The sequence below is a fragment of the Notamacropus eugenii genome, chromosome 2 (genome assembly GCF_028372415.1).
Source record: "Notamacropus eugenii isolate mMacEug1 chromosome 2, mMacEug1.pri_v2, whole genome shotgun sequence".
NCBI classification, from domain to species: domain Eukaryota; kingdom Metazoa; phylum Chordata; class Mammalia; order Diprotodontia; family Macropodidae; genus Notamacropus; species Notamacropus eugenii.
Window position 1 is genome coordinate 20,677,272 of NC_092873.1, and position 17,860 is coordinate 20,695,131.

Below are 17,860 nucleotides of genomic sequence, written 5' to 3' on the forward strand. Positions count from 1 at the left end.
TCAAGAGGCATTCCTAGAATTCCCTAATTGTTAATATTCCCCCACTCAAACTACTTAGTATTTCTTTTTTCCACTTTTCATATTATCTGTGTGTTTGATGCTGTATCCCCTCAGTAGAACGGAGGCAGGACTGACTTCTTTGTTTTTTTGTATCTCTGGTGCCTAGTACAGTGGCTGGCACATAGTAGGTACCTTTAAAATACCTGTTAATGGATTGTACTAATCACTGGTGACCCCACTATGTGCTGAGTGGGAGCACAGGACCTGACCATGGTGCTGATGCTCTACTTCTCTGATGGGAATGCCCAGAGCTCTGTCTTCAGTCTCCTGTGCCACCTCCCAGGCTTCCTCAGGATGAGGTTGATCTCTGGTGACCAGATTAGGGAATTGGGTATGTTTTCTCACAGGTAGACCAGAAATGGACAAGATGATGGAAATTCCCGGAGCCTACATTTCTATCACCCTCTCACTTCACTAGCTCTTGGGTTTCTCCCAACACCTCTATGGGGTGGATTATGTAAATCTCATCCCCCATTTTACAGAAAAGGGATTGAGGTGAAGTGACTTCCCCAGAGCCACACAGTTGGTGAACAAGGCAGTATTTGAACTAAGTCAGCAGACTCCTAAAAACAGAAGGGAAGGTGGGGGGAGGAGCAGTTTGGGGGACTGGCAGCATTGACCAAGATTAGCCCAGTGGACTGGTCTGTAAAAGTGATGGGGTGGGAAGCAGACACCAGGAACTCTGCAGTGGTGATGCAACGGATTTCCGTTGGAAGAAAAGAGAAAAATGGGCCATTGATCCAGTATTGTTATTTCTTCCTGTATAAGAAAACATCTTCTTGAAGCCCCTCCCCCTCACTGTTTGCCATGGGAAATATTGCAGTAGAATGAGGGTAGAATAAAGTGATCTCTAAGTCAACCCATCAGCAAGCATTTGTTAAGTGCTTACTGTGTGCTTGGTGCTGTTCTCCAAAGTGCCAGGGGATTTGAAGACAAAATGAAAGGAGCTTCCCCTCAGATAAACACCTTCTACCCCTAAACGCCATGATCCCAAGGTGTGGGTTTTAACAACATTGGCTTGAGAAGGGGTAGGCTTGAGGTGACTAAAATGGCATGTTAACAGGTAAACCAGATTATCAGGATCCAAAATGAAAAGGACATTGTGGAGCAAATTCAGAAGAAATAAAGGACATTATTGGAAGGAATTTGATCCAACCAATAAACCAGAAACTTAAAAAAATGAATATTTATAAGAATATAAAGTACCTGAATTAACAGAACAAGAAACGGAATTTAAACAACACAGTTTCAGAGGAACACATTGAAATGTCTGCATGAAAAGATCAATAGATGCAGAAAAAAATCTATTTCTGTTAAAATACAAAAAAGAGGCATAAATGAACAATGATAAGTTGGTTGTTGTCTTTTGTTTTTGAAGAGTACCAAAATGACATCACCATGATAAAAGTAAAGTTTCAGTGTGTCCGAATGTGGCTGATCAGACCAATACAAGCTCGGAATGTTCTACCACAGATTGGGCACAGATAGTCCGTATGAATATCTGGGGTGGATATCCCAAATTTGTGCACTCTACGTTAACTTTGTGCTGTCTCAATTCTGCTTTGCTTAAAGAGCACAGCACCCATTCTGATGTGAGCATGCCATGCTGAGCAGTCCTGTGCCAGTGTCTCCCATGTTACATAATCAAATCTAAAGTTCTTGAGAAAGACCTTGAGAGTGTCCTTGTATTGCTTCTTCTGAGGTATCTTCCAGCCATCATTCAGCTGGGTGGTGCAGTGTGTAGAGCTAGACCTGAAATCAGGAAGACCTGACCACCATGTGATTGCCTGCTCCTGCGCCATGCTCCAAGACATAAAATAGTCTTTTTGGCAAGTGCACATTTTGCATTCGAATAATGTGGCCAGTCCATCTAAGTTGCGTTCTCTGAAGCATAGTTTGAATGCTTGGCAGTTCAGCTCAAGCAAGGACTTCAGTGTCTGGTACCTTATTCTGCCAGGTGATCCTCAGAATCTTCCTAAGGCAGTTCAAATGGAAGTGATTCAGTTTCCTGGCATGGTGCTGGTAGACTGTCCATGTTTCACAGACATACAACAGCTCTGTAGACCTCCAGTTTGGTAGTCAGTCCAATACCTCTTCTCTCCCATACTTTTCCTCCAGAGCCTCCCAAACACTGAGCTAGCTCTGGCAATGCATGGATCAGCCTCATTATCAATGTGTACATCTCTAGAAAGTACACTACCAAGGTAAGTGAACTTATCCACAGCATTCAAAACTTCTCCATTTGTTGTAACTCATGGTCCACATATGGATGATGTGGTGGCGGCTGATGGAGCACCTGTGTTTTCTTGGTGTTAATTATTAGGCCAAAATTATCACAGGCAGCAGAGAATTGATCCATACTTTGTTGCATCTCAGCTTCAGAGGCTACATTGAGTGCACAATCATCTGCAAACAGAAAGTCATGCACCAACACTCCCTCCACTTTGGTCTTGGCTTGTAGCCTTTTCAAATTGAAGAACTTACCATCAGTAGGGTAGTTGACCTTGATGGCGTGTTCATCCTCATTGAAAGCATTTGTCAACATGGCTGGAAACATCATGCTAAAAAGCAGGGGAGCAAGCACACAGCCCTGCTTCACTCTGTTAGTGACTGTGAAGGCATGAGAGCATTGTCCAATATCCAGAACACGGACAAACACGCCATCATGAAATTGACGTACAATATTGATGAACTTCTCTGGGCAACCAAATTTTGACATAATTTTCCATAAGCCCTCACAACTAACAGTGTCAAAGGCCTTGGTCAGATCTACAAATGTTGTGTACAGACCTCTCTGTTCTGCTCCTGGCATTTCTCCTGGAGTTGTCGGGCAGCAAACACCATATCGACCATTCCTCAGCCCACTGACTCTCAGGTATATGACCATCTTCCAGGTGAAGGATAAGCCTATTAAGGAGGACTCTAGCAAGAATTTTGCCAGCAATGACTAAGAGAGAGATTTCCCTGTGTTTGTCGCAGGACAATCTATTCCCTTTACCCTTATAGAGATGGACAATGGAGGCATCCTTGAACTCCTGGGGGATAACCTCCTCTTGCCATATAACCTGGAAAATTCCGGTCAGCTTTTGTATGAGCAATGGTCCCCCTACCTTGTAAATTTCAGCTGGAATAGAATCAGCACCAGGTGCTTTGCCACATGAAAGGAGCCTAATGGCCCTCAAAACATCTTCCTCAGTGGGAAGTTCACCTAAGAAGGGATTGACTTCACCCTGAGCTAAATGGTCAGTGGCCTCAGCATTGATTGATGATGGTCTGTTGAGAACACTATGGAAGTGTTCAACCCGTCTCTCTAGGATCATGTCCTTTACTAATCAATGTGGCTCCATGAGCACTGAGTAGTTGTGGTGCACCATAGGTTTTTGGTCCATAAATAGCTTTCAAGGAATCGTAAAAAAGCTTTGTATTGTTACTATCAGCATAAAACTGAATTTCATCTGTCTTCTTACTGAGCTAGAAATCCTGCATCTCTCTAAGCTTTTTTCTTTTTTTCCTAAGCTTTTTTTTCTAAGGTTATTATGATATTCAATTAACATAAATTAGAATCCTTTCCAATAAAATTTGGGATGAAACAAGGCTGTTCACTGTTACCACTTCAGTTTGACATGGGACTAGAAAGACTGCCTCTAGCAATGAGATAAGAAGAAGAAACTGAGGAGATGTGTAGGTAAAGAAGGAATAAAATGATCGCTTTTATAGGTGAGATGATGGCATACTTAAAGAACCCAAAAGACTCAACTAAAAATTAATTGAAATAATCACTTCAGCAACTTGTAGGATATAAAATTTTGTTGTTCAGTCATGTCTGATGCTTTGTGACCCCATTTAGAATTTTCTTGACAAAGATACTGGAGTAGTTGGCCATTTCCTTTTCCAGTTCATTTTACAGATAGGGAAACCAAGGCAAACAGGGTGAAGTGACTTGCCCAGGGTCACACCGCTAATCTGAACTTAGACTTGAACTCAGGTCTTCTTGACTGCAGGTCCAGTGCTCCATCTACTGTGAACTTGGGCTAAGTTTAGGGTTTCATACAAACCATCTGCATTTCAACATAATACCAATGAAACACAGTAAAGAGAGATAAAAAGAGAAAATTCATCTAAAATAACCGTAGAATGTAAAATCTATACAAAAACTGTACAAATACAACTATAAAACACTGTTTACAGAAATAAAGACAGACCTAAGATAGTTGGGAAGATATTAATTATTTGTGTATAGGACAAATAAGTGTCTTAAAACAACAATGCTTTCTAAATAAGCTTATTTATTCAATATAAAACCAATTAAAATGCGAGTGGATTACTTTGTAGAGCTATGGCAATAATAAAAAGAGGAAATGAAGGGGGTGTAGCAGCGACAGGGCTCCAAGCATCTTACGCAGCAGAAATTCTCAATATAATTTGGTGCTGGTTCAAAAAAAGGAAAGGTCAGTCAGTGGAATAGATTAGTTACACACCATACCATACAAGAGCCAGCAAATCCAGTAGTGTTGGATAAACACAAAGACCCATGTTACTGGAAGGAGGACTCACTACTTGACCAGAACTGTCGGGAAAGGTGGCAGCACATGGAAGAAATTAGATTTAGGCCAACACCTCACACCTTATACTAAGTTAAGCTCCAAATGGATACTTGACATAAATATCACAGGTCAAATAATAAACGTATCAGAAAAATGAAGCATAAGTAAATGAGAAAAACATGAAAAAAATTACTTTTTGTATCTACAGATAGAAGAAAAGTTCATGACCAAACATGGGAAAGAAAGGACCACAGAAGAGAAAAAATAATTGTTTTGATTACATGAAATTAAAAGGGTTTTGTACAAATAAATCCAATAAAGTTCAGATTAAATGGGAAATTAACAGGGAAAAGTCAGTGTAACAAGTTTCTCTGATAACGGTCTCATTTCTTTCACTTTAAATTAAAAAAAATTTTAACTTTCTTTTTGAATTTTACATTCCAAATTCTCTCCCTCCTTCCAGTACCCTCCTGCCCACTGAGAAGACAAGTAACGCATTATACATATGAAGTGATACAAACATATTTCTGTATTAGTCATGTTATAAAAATAAAAATAAAGAAAATGGAAAAATATGCTCCAGTCCATAGTGAATTAACTGGTTCTCTCTGGAGATGGGTAGCATTTTTCATCATGAGTCCTTTGGAAGTGATATGGATCATTGACTTGATCAGAGTAGATAAAGCTTTTATAGTTGATCATTGTTGCAACATTATTGCTGCTGCGTACAATGTTTCCTTGGTTCTGCTGACTTCGTTTTGCATCAGTTCATACAAGTCTTCCCAGGCTTTTCTGAGAGCATCCTGCTCATCATTTCTTCTAGCATGATAGTATTCCATCACCAGCATGTGCCACAATTGGTTCAGCCATTTCCCAATATTTCCATTTCTTTGCAAACATCACAGAAAGAGCTGCTGTAAATACTTTTCTACATGAAGAACCTTTTCCTTTTATCTCTTTGGGATAAAGACTTAGTAGTGGTCCTGTTGGATCAAAGCGTATGCAGTTTTATAGCCCTTTGGACATAGTTCCAAATTATTCTCCAAAATCAATTCACAACTCCACCAATAGGCATGTGTCCCTATTTGTCCGCATCCTCTCCAGCATTTGTCTTTTTCCTTGTCTTTCATGATAGCTAATCATTTATCTAATCAATAGAGATTTAGAACATTTTTTTCATGACTATAGATAGCTTTGATTTCTTTTTCTGCTATTTATTAATTGAGAAATAGCTTTTTCATAAATTTGACTCAGTACTTTATATATTTCAGAAATGAGACCTTTATCAGAGAAACTTGCTGTAAATTTTTTTCCACCAGTTTCCTGCTTTCCTTCTAATTTTGGCTGCACTGGTTTTGTACAGAAATTTTAAAATTTACTGTAATCAAAATAATCCATTTTACTTCCTATGATCCTCTCTCTCTCTCTATCTTTTGTTTGGTCATAAATGCTTCCTTTATCCATAAATCTGACAGGTAATTTTCCCTATGCTCCCCTAATTTTCTAATACTAAATATTAGCATGTTTAATTTTGATCTTATCTTGGCATGTAATGTGAAATACCTAGTTTCTGCTAAACTGCTTTCCAGTTTTCCTAGCAGTTTTTGTCAGATAGTGAGTTCATCAAACATTGGATTACTATGGTCATTTACTACTGTGTCTTAATCTATTCCACTGATCCACCACTCTATGTCTTAGCCAGTATCAGATTGACTTGATGATTATCCCTTTGTGAGATAGTTTATTGTGAGATAGTTAATTTCTTCGTAAGGACAGGGTGGATGGATTCTTTTCAAGCTCCTCCAAATTTCACAATTATTTGCAATATTATGAAGTTCCAGAAAACTAGGTATGTCCCTAGTTAGATGTATGATGCTGAAACGCACCGAAGAGCCACTTTACAATGATCTGGGGTCCCCTGTCTTTGGGATTCTCCACTTACTGGAAAAACAAGAGATGAAAGACTTACAAAACACCACCTCCACCCCCTTCTCCTTACCAGTGGTTGTTTTCTAGGCCATCAGCTCTAATCCCTAAGCCTGGTACTTCTAGGCCACCTTTCTTCACTTTCATCCCACTGACCCTCTTGATATTCTTGACCTTTTATTCCAGAGGAATTTTGTTATGATTTTTTTTCTAGCTCAATAAAATAATTTTTTGATAATTTGATTGGTTAAGGTACTTAGTAAGTAAATTAATTTAGGCAGAATTGTCATCTTTATTATATTGGCTTGACCTACCCATGAACAATTCATATTTCTCCAATTGTTTAGATTTGTCTTTATTTGTGTGATGAGTAGTTGTTGAGTAGAGTTGTTGAGTAGAGATGATGTGTAGTTATATCCATGGTTCCTGTGTTTGTTTTGGCAAATAGACTCTCAAGTATTTTTTACCGTCTGCAGTTGTCTTAAATGGAATTTCTCTTTCTATTTCTTCCTGCTGGGTTTTGTTTGTAGTACGTAGAACTGTTGGTGATTTGTGCAGATTTATTTTACATCCTGCAACTTTGCTGAAACTGTTATTTTTTTTTTATTTTTTTTTTAGTTTTTATTTTTTATTAGTTTTTTAGCTCATTCTCTAGAGTTTTCTAAGTATACCGTCATATCATCTGAAAAAGTGATACTTTATTTCCATGTTGCCTATTCTTATTCCTTCCATTTCTTTTTCTTACTATGATTGCTTTCTAATATTGTTTTCCTTGCTATTACTACTTATTACTGTTGTTAATGCTATAGCTAGCATTTCTAGTATAATATTGAATAATAGTGGTGATAGTGGGCATCCTTGCTTCACCCCTGATCTTATTAGGAAAGCTTCTAGCTTTTCCTTATTACAGATAATGATTGATGATGGTTTTTTATGTCTGTATACTACTTATCATTTCAAGAAAAGCTTCATTATTCCTGTACTTTCTAGTGTTTTTGATAGGAATGGGTGTTGTATTTTGCTGGAAGCTTTCCCGTCTGAACCTATTGATATAATCCTTTGATTTTTGTTGATTTTGGTATTGATATGATCAATTATGCTTATATTTTCCTAATATTGAACCATCTGTAATTCTTGGTATAAATTCCACCTGATTTTTTATATACATACATGCATGCATGTACACACATATACACATATATCTGTGCTATATGGCTGTAATCACCTTGCTAGTGTTTTATTTAAAATTTTTGCATCAATATTCACTAAGGAGATTGGTAAATAAGAATTTGGTAGTACTCTAAAGGTCTCATTTCTACTATATATGTATATGCATTTATATATACATATATATACATAAATACACATATGTCATTCTCCAATTGACAAATACTCTAAGGATATCAACAGATACTTCTCATGAAACAAATGAAGACTTATGAAATATATGCCGTATGAAAAAATAATTCAAATTACTATTAATTAAAGAAGTCAGGTTAAAGCATTTCTGAGGCTCTACCTCAAACTCATCAAATTGCAAGGATGACAAAACAGGAAAATCATAAATGTTGGAAGGACTGTGGGAAGCAGACACATTGATACAAAGATGGTGGACCTGTGAATGGGTCCAATCATGTTGGAAACAAAAACTTTGGATTTACACATAAAAAGTTAGTAAATAGTGTGTGTATTGAACCAGCTCTTCCACTGCTAGTCCTGTGTCCAAAAGAGATCAAAGAAACAGGAAAAGGTCAACATGTAGAAAAATATTTATAGCAACTTTGAATTTTTGGTGGTGGCAGAACAAAAACCAAACCAAGCACTTTGTAAACTAAGGGGATGCCCCTCAATTGAGGAATGACTGAATAAGCTGTGGTCAGTGAGTGTAATTAAGTAATATTGTGCTGAAAGAAATGAGAAAATGAATGGTTTGAAAGGGACCTGGAGAGTCCCGTATGAACTGAAGCAGAGGGAAGACAGTAAGGAGAACAGTTTCTATAGTAGTGGCACCATAAGGACAAACATGTTGGAAAGCTTTGGACACTGCGATCAATTCAACAACCATTCAGGAGTCCAGCTAATGAATGATCAGATGCCCTGTCCACCTTCTGCCAGAGAAGTGAGGTCTTTAGAGGGTGGAATGAAATGTGTATTTTTGCATACAACCATTGAGGGAACTCATTTTGTTTGACTATGCATTTTTGTTGCAAAGACTTTGTTTTTCTTTTTGCAGTAAAGTGGGAGAAATAAATTGTTCCTGTTCATTTAAAAATTTTAAATAGATTGGTAGGGGAGGTGCTCCAGATGTGGAATGTTGCATTCACTTCTAAACAAGGTCACCCTATTGTTAGTTTTATTTAACTATTTTCATTTGTTAAAGAGACTTCTCCTCTCATGGATGGGGGTAATCAGTAACATTTATAATATCAAAATTAAACACATTGATGATTAAAAGACCAGAGCCGAAATTTAGAGGGAGAGGGACCCTGGCGACCATCTAGCGCACCACTCTGTCTTATAGAAAGGCATTAGTGTTGGGTCTGGAGTTAGTCCTTCTGCTCTTGGAACCTGGCTCTGCTGCTCATCACCTTGGTGACTTGGCAAGTCACCTGACTTTTGGCGACCTCCGTTTTCTCCTTTGTAAAATGGGTTTGAAAAAGATCAAAGAAAGAGGGAAAGTATCTACGTGTACATAAATATTTATAGCTGTTCTTTTTATGATGGCATAGAACTGGAAAGTAAGGGTGGCACCCATCACTTGAGGATTGTGCCATGATAGGCAACAAAATGGATGGTGTCAGAGAAACTTAGGAAGATTTATGTGAACTGATGCAGAGGGAAACAAACAGGACCAGAACAATTGATGCAACAATGGCAACTTTATAAAGACAACTTTACGTCCTGTGCACCTGAACAAAACTTGTTTGTACATAGTTGGTTGCATACTGCCTCCCCAATTGGATTGTAAACTCCTTGAGGACAGGGGCTGTCTTTTGCCTCTTTTTCTATCTCTAGTGCTTAGCACAGTGCCTGGCAGGTAGTAAGTATTTACTAATATTTCTTGACTGGTTCACTGACTTTGAAAGGCTTGAGAACTCTCCTCAATGCAGTGGCCAACCACAGTTCATGATGCATACTGTTCATCTCTGGAGAGAGAAGATCCACTCTGGGTACAGAAAAAATTTTTAAACAGGGCCAATGTGGGAAATTGTTTTGCAGTATTGTCCATGTTTGTAACCAGGGTTTTTTTCCCTGTTTGGGGAGAAATGATAGGGAGACAAAAAATACTTGTTAACTGAGAAAAAATGATACAGAAGTCACACTAAAAATTTAAATGAGAGGGTGGGACAGGAGGACGCTAAGCTCTTGATCCATGATCCTAAGACATTCTGACTCCAGGATGGGAACTCTATCCAGCGTCACACTGCTCTCTCATAGGAGTATTACAAACATTTCTCAAGTGTCTCAGTGTTGGCTCTAATTTTTTAAAAAAAGGGTGAGACGCTGTTCAAGGTCCTTTTGGGCTCTAAATCCTGTGATCCTTAAAATTAAGTCTCAAAGACTCTAAACCATTTTGATTCTTGTCACTGATACTGAGAAACCCTGGTGATTTCATATTGACCATGTTTTCATCCTCTTTCCAGGTACATGTACTGGACAGACTGGGGTGAAACCCCCCGGATAGAACGCGCAGGGATGGACAGCAGCACTAGGAAAATCATTGTTGACTCTGACATTTACTGGCCCAATGGCCTCACGATTGACCTTGAGGAGCAGAAGCTTTACTGGGCAGATGCAAAGCTAAGTTTCATCCACCGAGCCAACTTGGATGGCTCCTTCAGGTACATTTCTCTTTTCTTGGGGGTCTCTTCCAATTATTTAGCAAGTGTCAGAGGTGGCATATGGAGTGTTGGCCCAAGAGTTTGTCTTGGAGTCAGGAAGACCCTAGGCAAGGCATGTAGTTAACCTCCCTGGGACTCAGTTTCCTTACTTGTAAGAGGAGGAGGTTGAATGAGGTTATCTCCAGGGTCTCTTGTGGCACTGGATTGTGATCCTGGAATTGCTGTCTTCAAGTTCTTGAAGGGCTGTGAACCTTGTTCTTCTTGTCTCAAGAGACCAGGACAAGGCTCTCACAAGTGCAGTGGGCTGCCTTGGGAAGCTGGAGGTTCTCCTCCATCAGAAGTCTTTCAGCAAGAGCTTGGTGGCTGCTGGTAGGGTGTCTTAGAGAAGGGGTTCCTCCACAGGTTTGGGTTGAGCTCTGTGTCTCTGACATCCTGATGTGTTGGATGAATAAAAGTTCTGTTTCCCATGTTCCTGGTTGCACAAATATCTTAATGTGACTAGTTGTCTAAATTCTGCAGATGTTGGAAAGCTTTACCATTGAGGAAACTGAAGCTCAGAGAAGTTAAGTTACTCATCAGGCACATGTCAGAGAATTCCCAGTAGTCACTGTGTCTGGTCCTATTCAGGGAGAGCCCATGGCCTCAGGGTGATAGGTCCAGAGATCTCCCTGGTGATCTTCATGGGAGCTGTTGCTTGTCCTTGGTCTATTGTCAACCCTGCAGCATGACACAAAAGTAGCTGGATGATGAATGTGGCCACATTCGTGTTCAGATGGAGTTGAAAGTGGCCCCTCTATCAAAGGGGCACAGCTGGATTGATGGTATTCATTTCTTGTATTTGACAAACCAGGCAAAAAGTGGTGGAAGGCAGCTTGACCCACCCCTTTGCCCTGACTCTATCGGGAGACACTCTCTACTGGACAGACTGGCAGACACGCTCCATTCATGCTTGCAATAAGAGAACTGGAGAAAAGAGGCGAGAAATCCTCGGTGGCCTTTACTCTCCCATGGATATCCAAGTGTTAAGCCAAGATAGGCAACCCTATTGTAAGTAGACCATTCTTTCTTTTTCTTTGTTTCCATAGGCTAGGCTAAGATCTGAGTATTTCCATACCCATTGACCACAGTGTGGCAGTGTGGAGGATAGTATGGATGATAGTCATCTTTGCTGTATTGGGGGCAGTTCTGGAGTGGAAAAGCCCCAGGCTTTCTACAGAAGGGATGAATGGCCCTTTCTCCCAGAACCCAGTCCTGAGGCTTGTGTGACATGTGGTCAGGTAGCCACATTGTAACTTGCATCAGGATGAGACACAGAGACATTTTTGCAGTGACACCATCCATGGTTGTAGGGACTTGAGGATCATTAGAATAGAGATGGTAATTAAATCCAGGGAGCTGACAAGATCCCCAAATGAAGTAGTCTAGAGGGGGCATCAAAAGTTAGAGATTGGGATCTGGAGGAGGATCCAGCAAAGGAGACTGAGAAGGCATAGTCAGAGAAGGAGGAGGAGAACCAGAGGAGAGAGAGAGGGAGGGAAGGAGAGAGAGGGAGGGAGAGAGAGGAAGAGAGAGAGGGAGAGAGAGAGGGATAGGGAGAGAGAGAGGGAGAGGGAGAGAGAGAGGGAGGAGACGGAGAGGAGAGACATCCTGAAAACTAGAGAGAAGAGAATGTTAAGGGGGAGAGAGATCACCAGCATAAGGTTGCAGAGTGGTCAGGGAGAACAACGAAAGGGCCACCGGGTTTGGCAACTTTGGAGAGAGCAGTTCTGGGTGTTGATAAGCTTGACACCGGTGAACTTGGTAGCTTGAGCAATCAATGGCATTCATCAGGCATTTCTCGTCATTGTCTCCTAGTTGCCCAGACCTAGGGCAGCCTAACCCCTCAAGGGGAAGGACAGCGGCTGCCCAAATTAGAATAGGGAACCTGGCTTTGTTCTTGGGCCTCCCAGGACATGGAAGAAGCATCAGATGAGTTAGTCAAGGCCCAAGTTAATGAACTTTTTGATTGGATGTGCTTAAGGGAAGACTTCCCCCCACTCCCCAAAAGGGAAGGCTTAGCAGGAGATCCCCAAGAGAGAAGGAAGCAGAGATGAAAAAGCAAAGACCCAGTGGGAAAAAAAGGAGAAACAGCAGGTAGATCCCCAACAGGAAACAAATGTTGGCTCTGAATGGAGACTTCTTGAGGGCAGGGACCCTTCTGTTTCTGTCTTTGTAGCCATGGCATCTAGTACAGTGTTAGCTGGGGCAGTGAAGTGAATAGAGAGCTGGGCCTGGAGTCACAAAGACCCAAGTTCAAATCTGGCCTGAGACACTTCCTAGCTGTGTGACCCTGGGCAAGTCACCTTAACCTGTTTGCCATGGCTTCCCTCATCTGTAAAATGGACTGGAGAAGGAAATGGCAAACCACTCCAGTATCTCTGCCAAGAAAACCCCCAGTGGGGTCACTGAGCATTGGACTTGACTGAAAAGACTACATAACAGCAGTGCTAACTACAACAGCAGGCACTCAGTAAATGTCTGTTAGATTGGACTGAATAATAATCATCGCTAACAACTCCTCTGTGGTGCCTCAGTGTCTTCCAAGGCCCTTCCTAACAAGAGCCTCACAAGGTCACTAGTGATGGATTAATACTCCTATTATACAGATTAAGAAACTGAGGCTCAAGGAAATGATTTTTGTAAGGTAACAGTGATGAGAGAGTCAGAGATATAGGGAGAGGAGAGTCTGTGTGTCCACCTCTGATTTCCAAGCTTGTCCTTTCTTACAGTCCATACCCCTTGTGAAGAGGACAATGGCGGCTGCTCCCACCTGTGCCTGCTCTCTCCAAGAGAACCTTTCTATACCTGCGCCTGCCCCACGGGGGTGCAGCTAGAGGACAACGGCAAGACCTGTAGGGCAGGTAAGAAAAAGCTTCCCTCGATTCCTGTGGGGTGATTGTTCATTAAGGAGGAGTTCTTGGACCTTGATATGTGTGTCTCAGGGGCCGTGGTGGTGGTGTGGGTGGAGGCGTCTTTAGTCCACATGAGGACATCCCTTTTCAGTCCCTGGTTGATGTCGCCGTGTCCTTGACCACTGTACTTGATTCTGAGTTTTGATGTAAATCAAGTGATTTTTTTTCACTTTTCTTTATCAGAACCTTCTATGTGATGAATTTTATGTCCAGGATCAACTTTCTTTTTAGAAGTAGATTTCAGTTGGTATCTTTTGTTTTCACATTGTTTCCATTTTTGGCCTGTTTCCCTCCTCCCAGATAGCCAGCCATCCCTTACGATAAAAAACTGAAAAAACAGAAGAGGAAAAAATTTCAGCAAAACCAGTCAAACACATCCAAAAAATCTGTATGCAGTGTTCCATGCCGGTGGGTCCCCACCTCTGCAGAGGGGTGGAGGGAGGTGTTTTCTTCTAATACACTTTGGGCACTAAACACAGTTTAATTGAGCATGTGTGTGTGACAGCACCAGGATAACCTGCTTCCAGTTCAGATACGTCTCAGAATCACAGTTCTCATATTCGGATCATATGGTTAGGAGGTAGGTGAGGGAAGGCAACCTGATGCTGAGGCCAGAAGGCTGGATCTGGAGGTAGATAGCTTTCTGGTTTCCTTCCTGGATGGCCGTACCTTGAGCTCTGGACCTTCCTTCCCTCATCTCTGAAATAATCTGGTCGGATGAGGAGAGTCCCTCAGTCCTTCCAGCCTGGCGTATGTGAGCCCTGGGGATCCTTCCCAGTCTGTGATCTGCATTGTCTTGTCTTTTCCTGCTGTGCTCTGGATTTCCAGGGTTTCATTTGCCTTTTCATTTCTTTCAAGTGGAATAGGAAATCTGGGTTTGACTCTTGAATCTTGATATGTCATTTTAGAATAAATTTGATTGATATAATTTTCTTGCATTGTCAGAAATTTCCCTTTTATCCCTCCCTTTCTCCCCATGTAACAAAGAATCTAGTTAAAAAGAAAAGAGAAAGAAAAGGAAAAAAAGTTCAACAAAACTGATTGAAAAGTATCTGACAACATACACAGCAATGTGGCCTTCCTCCCTCTGGACAGGTCATCGAACCTCTCTCTGACCTCGGTTTCTTTGTCTGTAAAATGGAGGGCATAATCTTGGCATTACCTACCTCACATGACTTTGTAAATCTTGAAGGTTTCTAGAAATGACCCCCCAACTAACCCATTAAAGGGTCCTTTGGTTAGATGCATAAATTGTTGTTCAGTCATGTCTGACTCCCCATGACCCCATTTGAGGTTTTCTTGGCAAAGATACTGGAGTGATCTGCCATTTCCTTCTCCAGCTCATTTGACAGATGAGGAAACTGAGGCAAATAGAGTGAAGTGACTTACCCAGGGTCATGCAAATAGTAAGGGTCTGAGGCTGGATTTGAACTCAAGAGTTGAATCCCTCTGACTCTGGACTCTATCCACTGCACCACCCAGCTGCCCATTTCCAGGATTACCACAACAGTAACCACTCTAGTCATAATCATTAACATTTATAGATCTGTATAATTAGATTTGAGTAATATAGATTTGCATTTCAGTTCTGCATAATGTTTCACAAATATCTCATTTCATCGTCATAACAATCCTGTGAGATAGGTGCTATCACATCTCCATTTTACAGATCAAGAAACTGAGGCAGAGGTTTTGTGATTTGCCCAGAGTCACCCACTTATTAAATGTCTGAGGTCAGGTTTGCACTCAGATCTTCCCACCTCCAGGTCCAGCCCTCTCTCCACTTCACTCCTGAGTTGCCTCATTGCCATGAATGTCATCCCCAAGTGGGGGGGCCCCCCCTCCCCCCATCCTGTTCTGGTGATGCCCCCTACTCCAGCCTGAGCTGAAAGTCACTCCCTCAGCCCAGCTGGGCCCAGCCTTCAAAACTGCAGACAACAGCAGGGCCTCCAAGACAACCTTGGGTTTGCTCCAGTGTGTGTGTGTGTGTGTGTGTGTGTGTGTGTGTGTGTGTGTGTGTGTGTGTGTGTGTGTGTGTGTGTGTGTGTGTGTGTGTGTGTGTGTGTGTGTGTGTGTGCGCGCGTGTGATGAAGCAACAGGATGTGGAGTGGGCCCCGCAGCTGGAGAGGCTGTGTTTGAGATCACGTCTGGCTCTGGGGAATTGGGCCATGTGATTCTGTCTTGAGCAACCCTCCAAAAGCTGTTGTCCTAGAAATGAACAGCCCTCCCCACCTGCCCCACTCCCTCCGCTGCAGACAAACAGGCCAGGGATAAAGCAGGTGACCATCTTCCCCTGGATGAGGCTGGAGACCTGGCTTCCCATATTCCCTCTTCTCTCTGAAATGATATTGACTGTAATTTACTGAGAAGTAGCTTCGTGTGGGCAACTTGGGAAATAGCTCATTTTGGTAGATGATTGAGCATGTCTGGTGTCTACCTAAAGACTCAGAACAGTCCTGTTCTCCCCCAAGTTCACCCCCAGCCCTGGACTGAATTAGGGAGGGAGAGCATTTGAGAGATACTCTGGAGATCTCCAGGCTGGGCTTGCGGTGCTCCTAGTCCTTGCCTAGATTTGGGACTGATTTCTTGTATTAAGGTTTATATTTAGGGCCTGTGACATTGGCTGTCATTTCAGGGCCTTTTGTTTCCAAAATAAGTATTGATTTACTTTGAAAAGCTGAAAACTCTTGAACATGCTATACTCTCACCAGATAAATGGTGAGGTGCTAGGGGCTTCATTAAAGTGGAGTTACGTTTCCTTTGGATAATGCTGGACGTGGCTTTCCTCCATTTCAACAAAAATAAATAATTTCATCAGAACAGGTTAGTTTAATTGAACTTGTCATTAGCTAAGAAGACTGGTGATTCCTTCCAAATAGCTTTTTAAAAATGCCCATGGTACCATTTAGTGGCTTTTCTGCTCATTCTTTATCCTTTGTGATCAGTGTGAGTGTTTGAATGTGAACCTTTGGGTCTCCTTGATGTTGAACAACCCTGGGCTGCTTGTGTTCCCCAGGGGCAAGTTCTAATTCCTGTCTTTGAGGGTCAGAAGTGTCCTGATTTTTCTATTAATAACTTCTGCTTACTGCCTTGGGTAAGTCACTTGAACTCTCAAGACCTTGGCTTTCCTATCAGTAAAAGAAAAGACTGGACTACAGAAAAGCTGGCAGATGTGATTAACGAGCCCCCATCGGTGATCTTTGAACAATCAGGACAGATGGGAGAGAAGCCACAGTAGCAGAAGTGGCTAGATGCATGTTCTGAGCCTCAAAATGAGGGAAAGGGTGAAGTTTAAAGTGCAGGTCAGGGAGGTGGGTTTCATTCCTGCTTAAATTGTATACTTTCTTAGTAAAGGAATGAGTTGGGACATTATAAAAGATTTCTTAGAGCCAGGAAGGCAAAATAGATAATCATTATTGCAACATCCATGGAAAGACTAGCTAAGTGTGTAGTGGAGAGAACAGTGAGTTTGGAGTCCGCATTCTGCCTCTAACCTGCTTTGTGCCCCTGGGCACAGGACTTCATTCTCAGCCTTAGATGGTCATCTGTAAAATAAGAGCTTGTACTCGCTGGCCTCCAGGCTTCTGTCCAAAGCTAAACTGATGATCTTGGGGACAAAATAATAGAAATAAACTGTTTGGAAATCATGAGCCAATTTGGCTTTAAAGAAGGGATGCAGGAAGATACCTTCCCATTTCTTTGCACAGGCAGGGAGTCTCTGGGGGAGGAACATTGTCTGTAATGTCAGACCTTTTTGAAATGTTCGTTAATTTTGCTGAAATATTTTTTCCTTTTTTTTTTAAACTTTGGGATAAGGGATGGCTCTCTGGGAGGGGATGCTGTATTGAGATTGTAGGTAAAATAAAAGATAATTAGGATATTTTTGATATGATATCTAATACTTAGGAAATATTTTGATCCGATGTCTAGTATTGAGAAAATAAGTACCAGCTAAGAACCAGCCAGCATGGTTTCCTTAAAGAAGTCAGGTAAGGCCCTCCATAACTGCTCTCTAGACACAGTAACTCGACGTAACCGATCCCAGGTATGTTGCAGACCTTGTTTCCCTAGGCTTTAGCAAAGCACTTGACAAAGTCTTTCCTACTGTCCTTGTATGATAGATGGGCAGATATGGGCTAATGATGGGGAAGCTGGATGGAGTTGGGACCGGTTGAATGACAAAGGAAAGCTTTAAATAGGTTGATATCTGCTTGGAGGGAAGTATCTAATGGCTTGCCTAGAGACTTATCTTTGGCCCTGGGCTATTGACTGACTGACTGACTAAATGAATGAAAAACATCTATTAAGGGCTTGTTATGTGCCAGGTGCTGGGCATGCAAATAACAGAAAGCCAGAGAAGTCCTTCCCTCAGAAGTTCACATTTTAATAGGGGAAGACAATACATGGAGGGAGGGGTGAGTAGAGAAGGGAGCTTCAGTCTGGGGAATCACTGAAAGGGTAAAATGGAGTCAAAGGGTAATGGACTGGCCCTTAAGTTCTAGGACTGACAGGATTATTGTTCTCAGAGCTGGAGGTC

The 17,860-nt window shown here is 41.6% G+C and overlaps 1 protein-coding gene across 1 annotated transcript in view; it reads left to right on the forward strand.

The window, feature by feature from the left end:
• LRP5 (LDL receptor related protein 5) overlaps window positions 1-17,860 on the forward strand; it is a 144,903-nt gene that overhangs the window by 53,171 nt on the left and 73,872 nt on the right. The window contains exons 3-5 of the mRNA XM_072639367.1: window positions 10,175-10,372; window positions 11,223-11,419; window positions 13,141-13,272. Coding sequence (XP_072495468.1) covers window positions 10,175-10,372; window positions 11,223-11,419; window positions 13,141-13,272 — 527 coding nt within the window. The remainder of the gene's footprint in view (window positions 1-10,174; window positions 10,373-11,222; window positions 11,420-13,140; window positions 13,273-17,860) is intronic.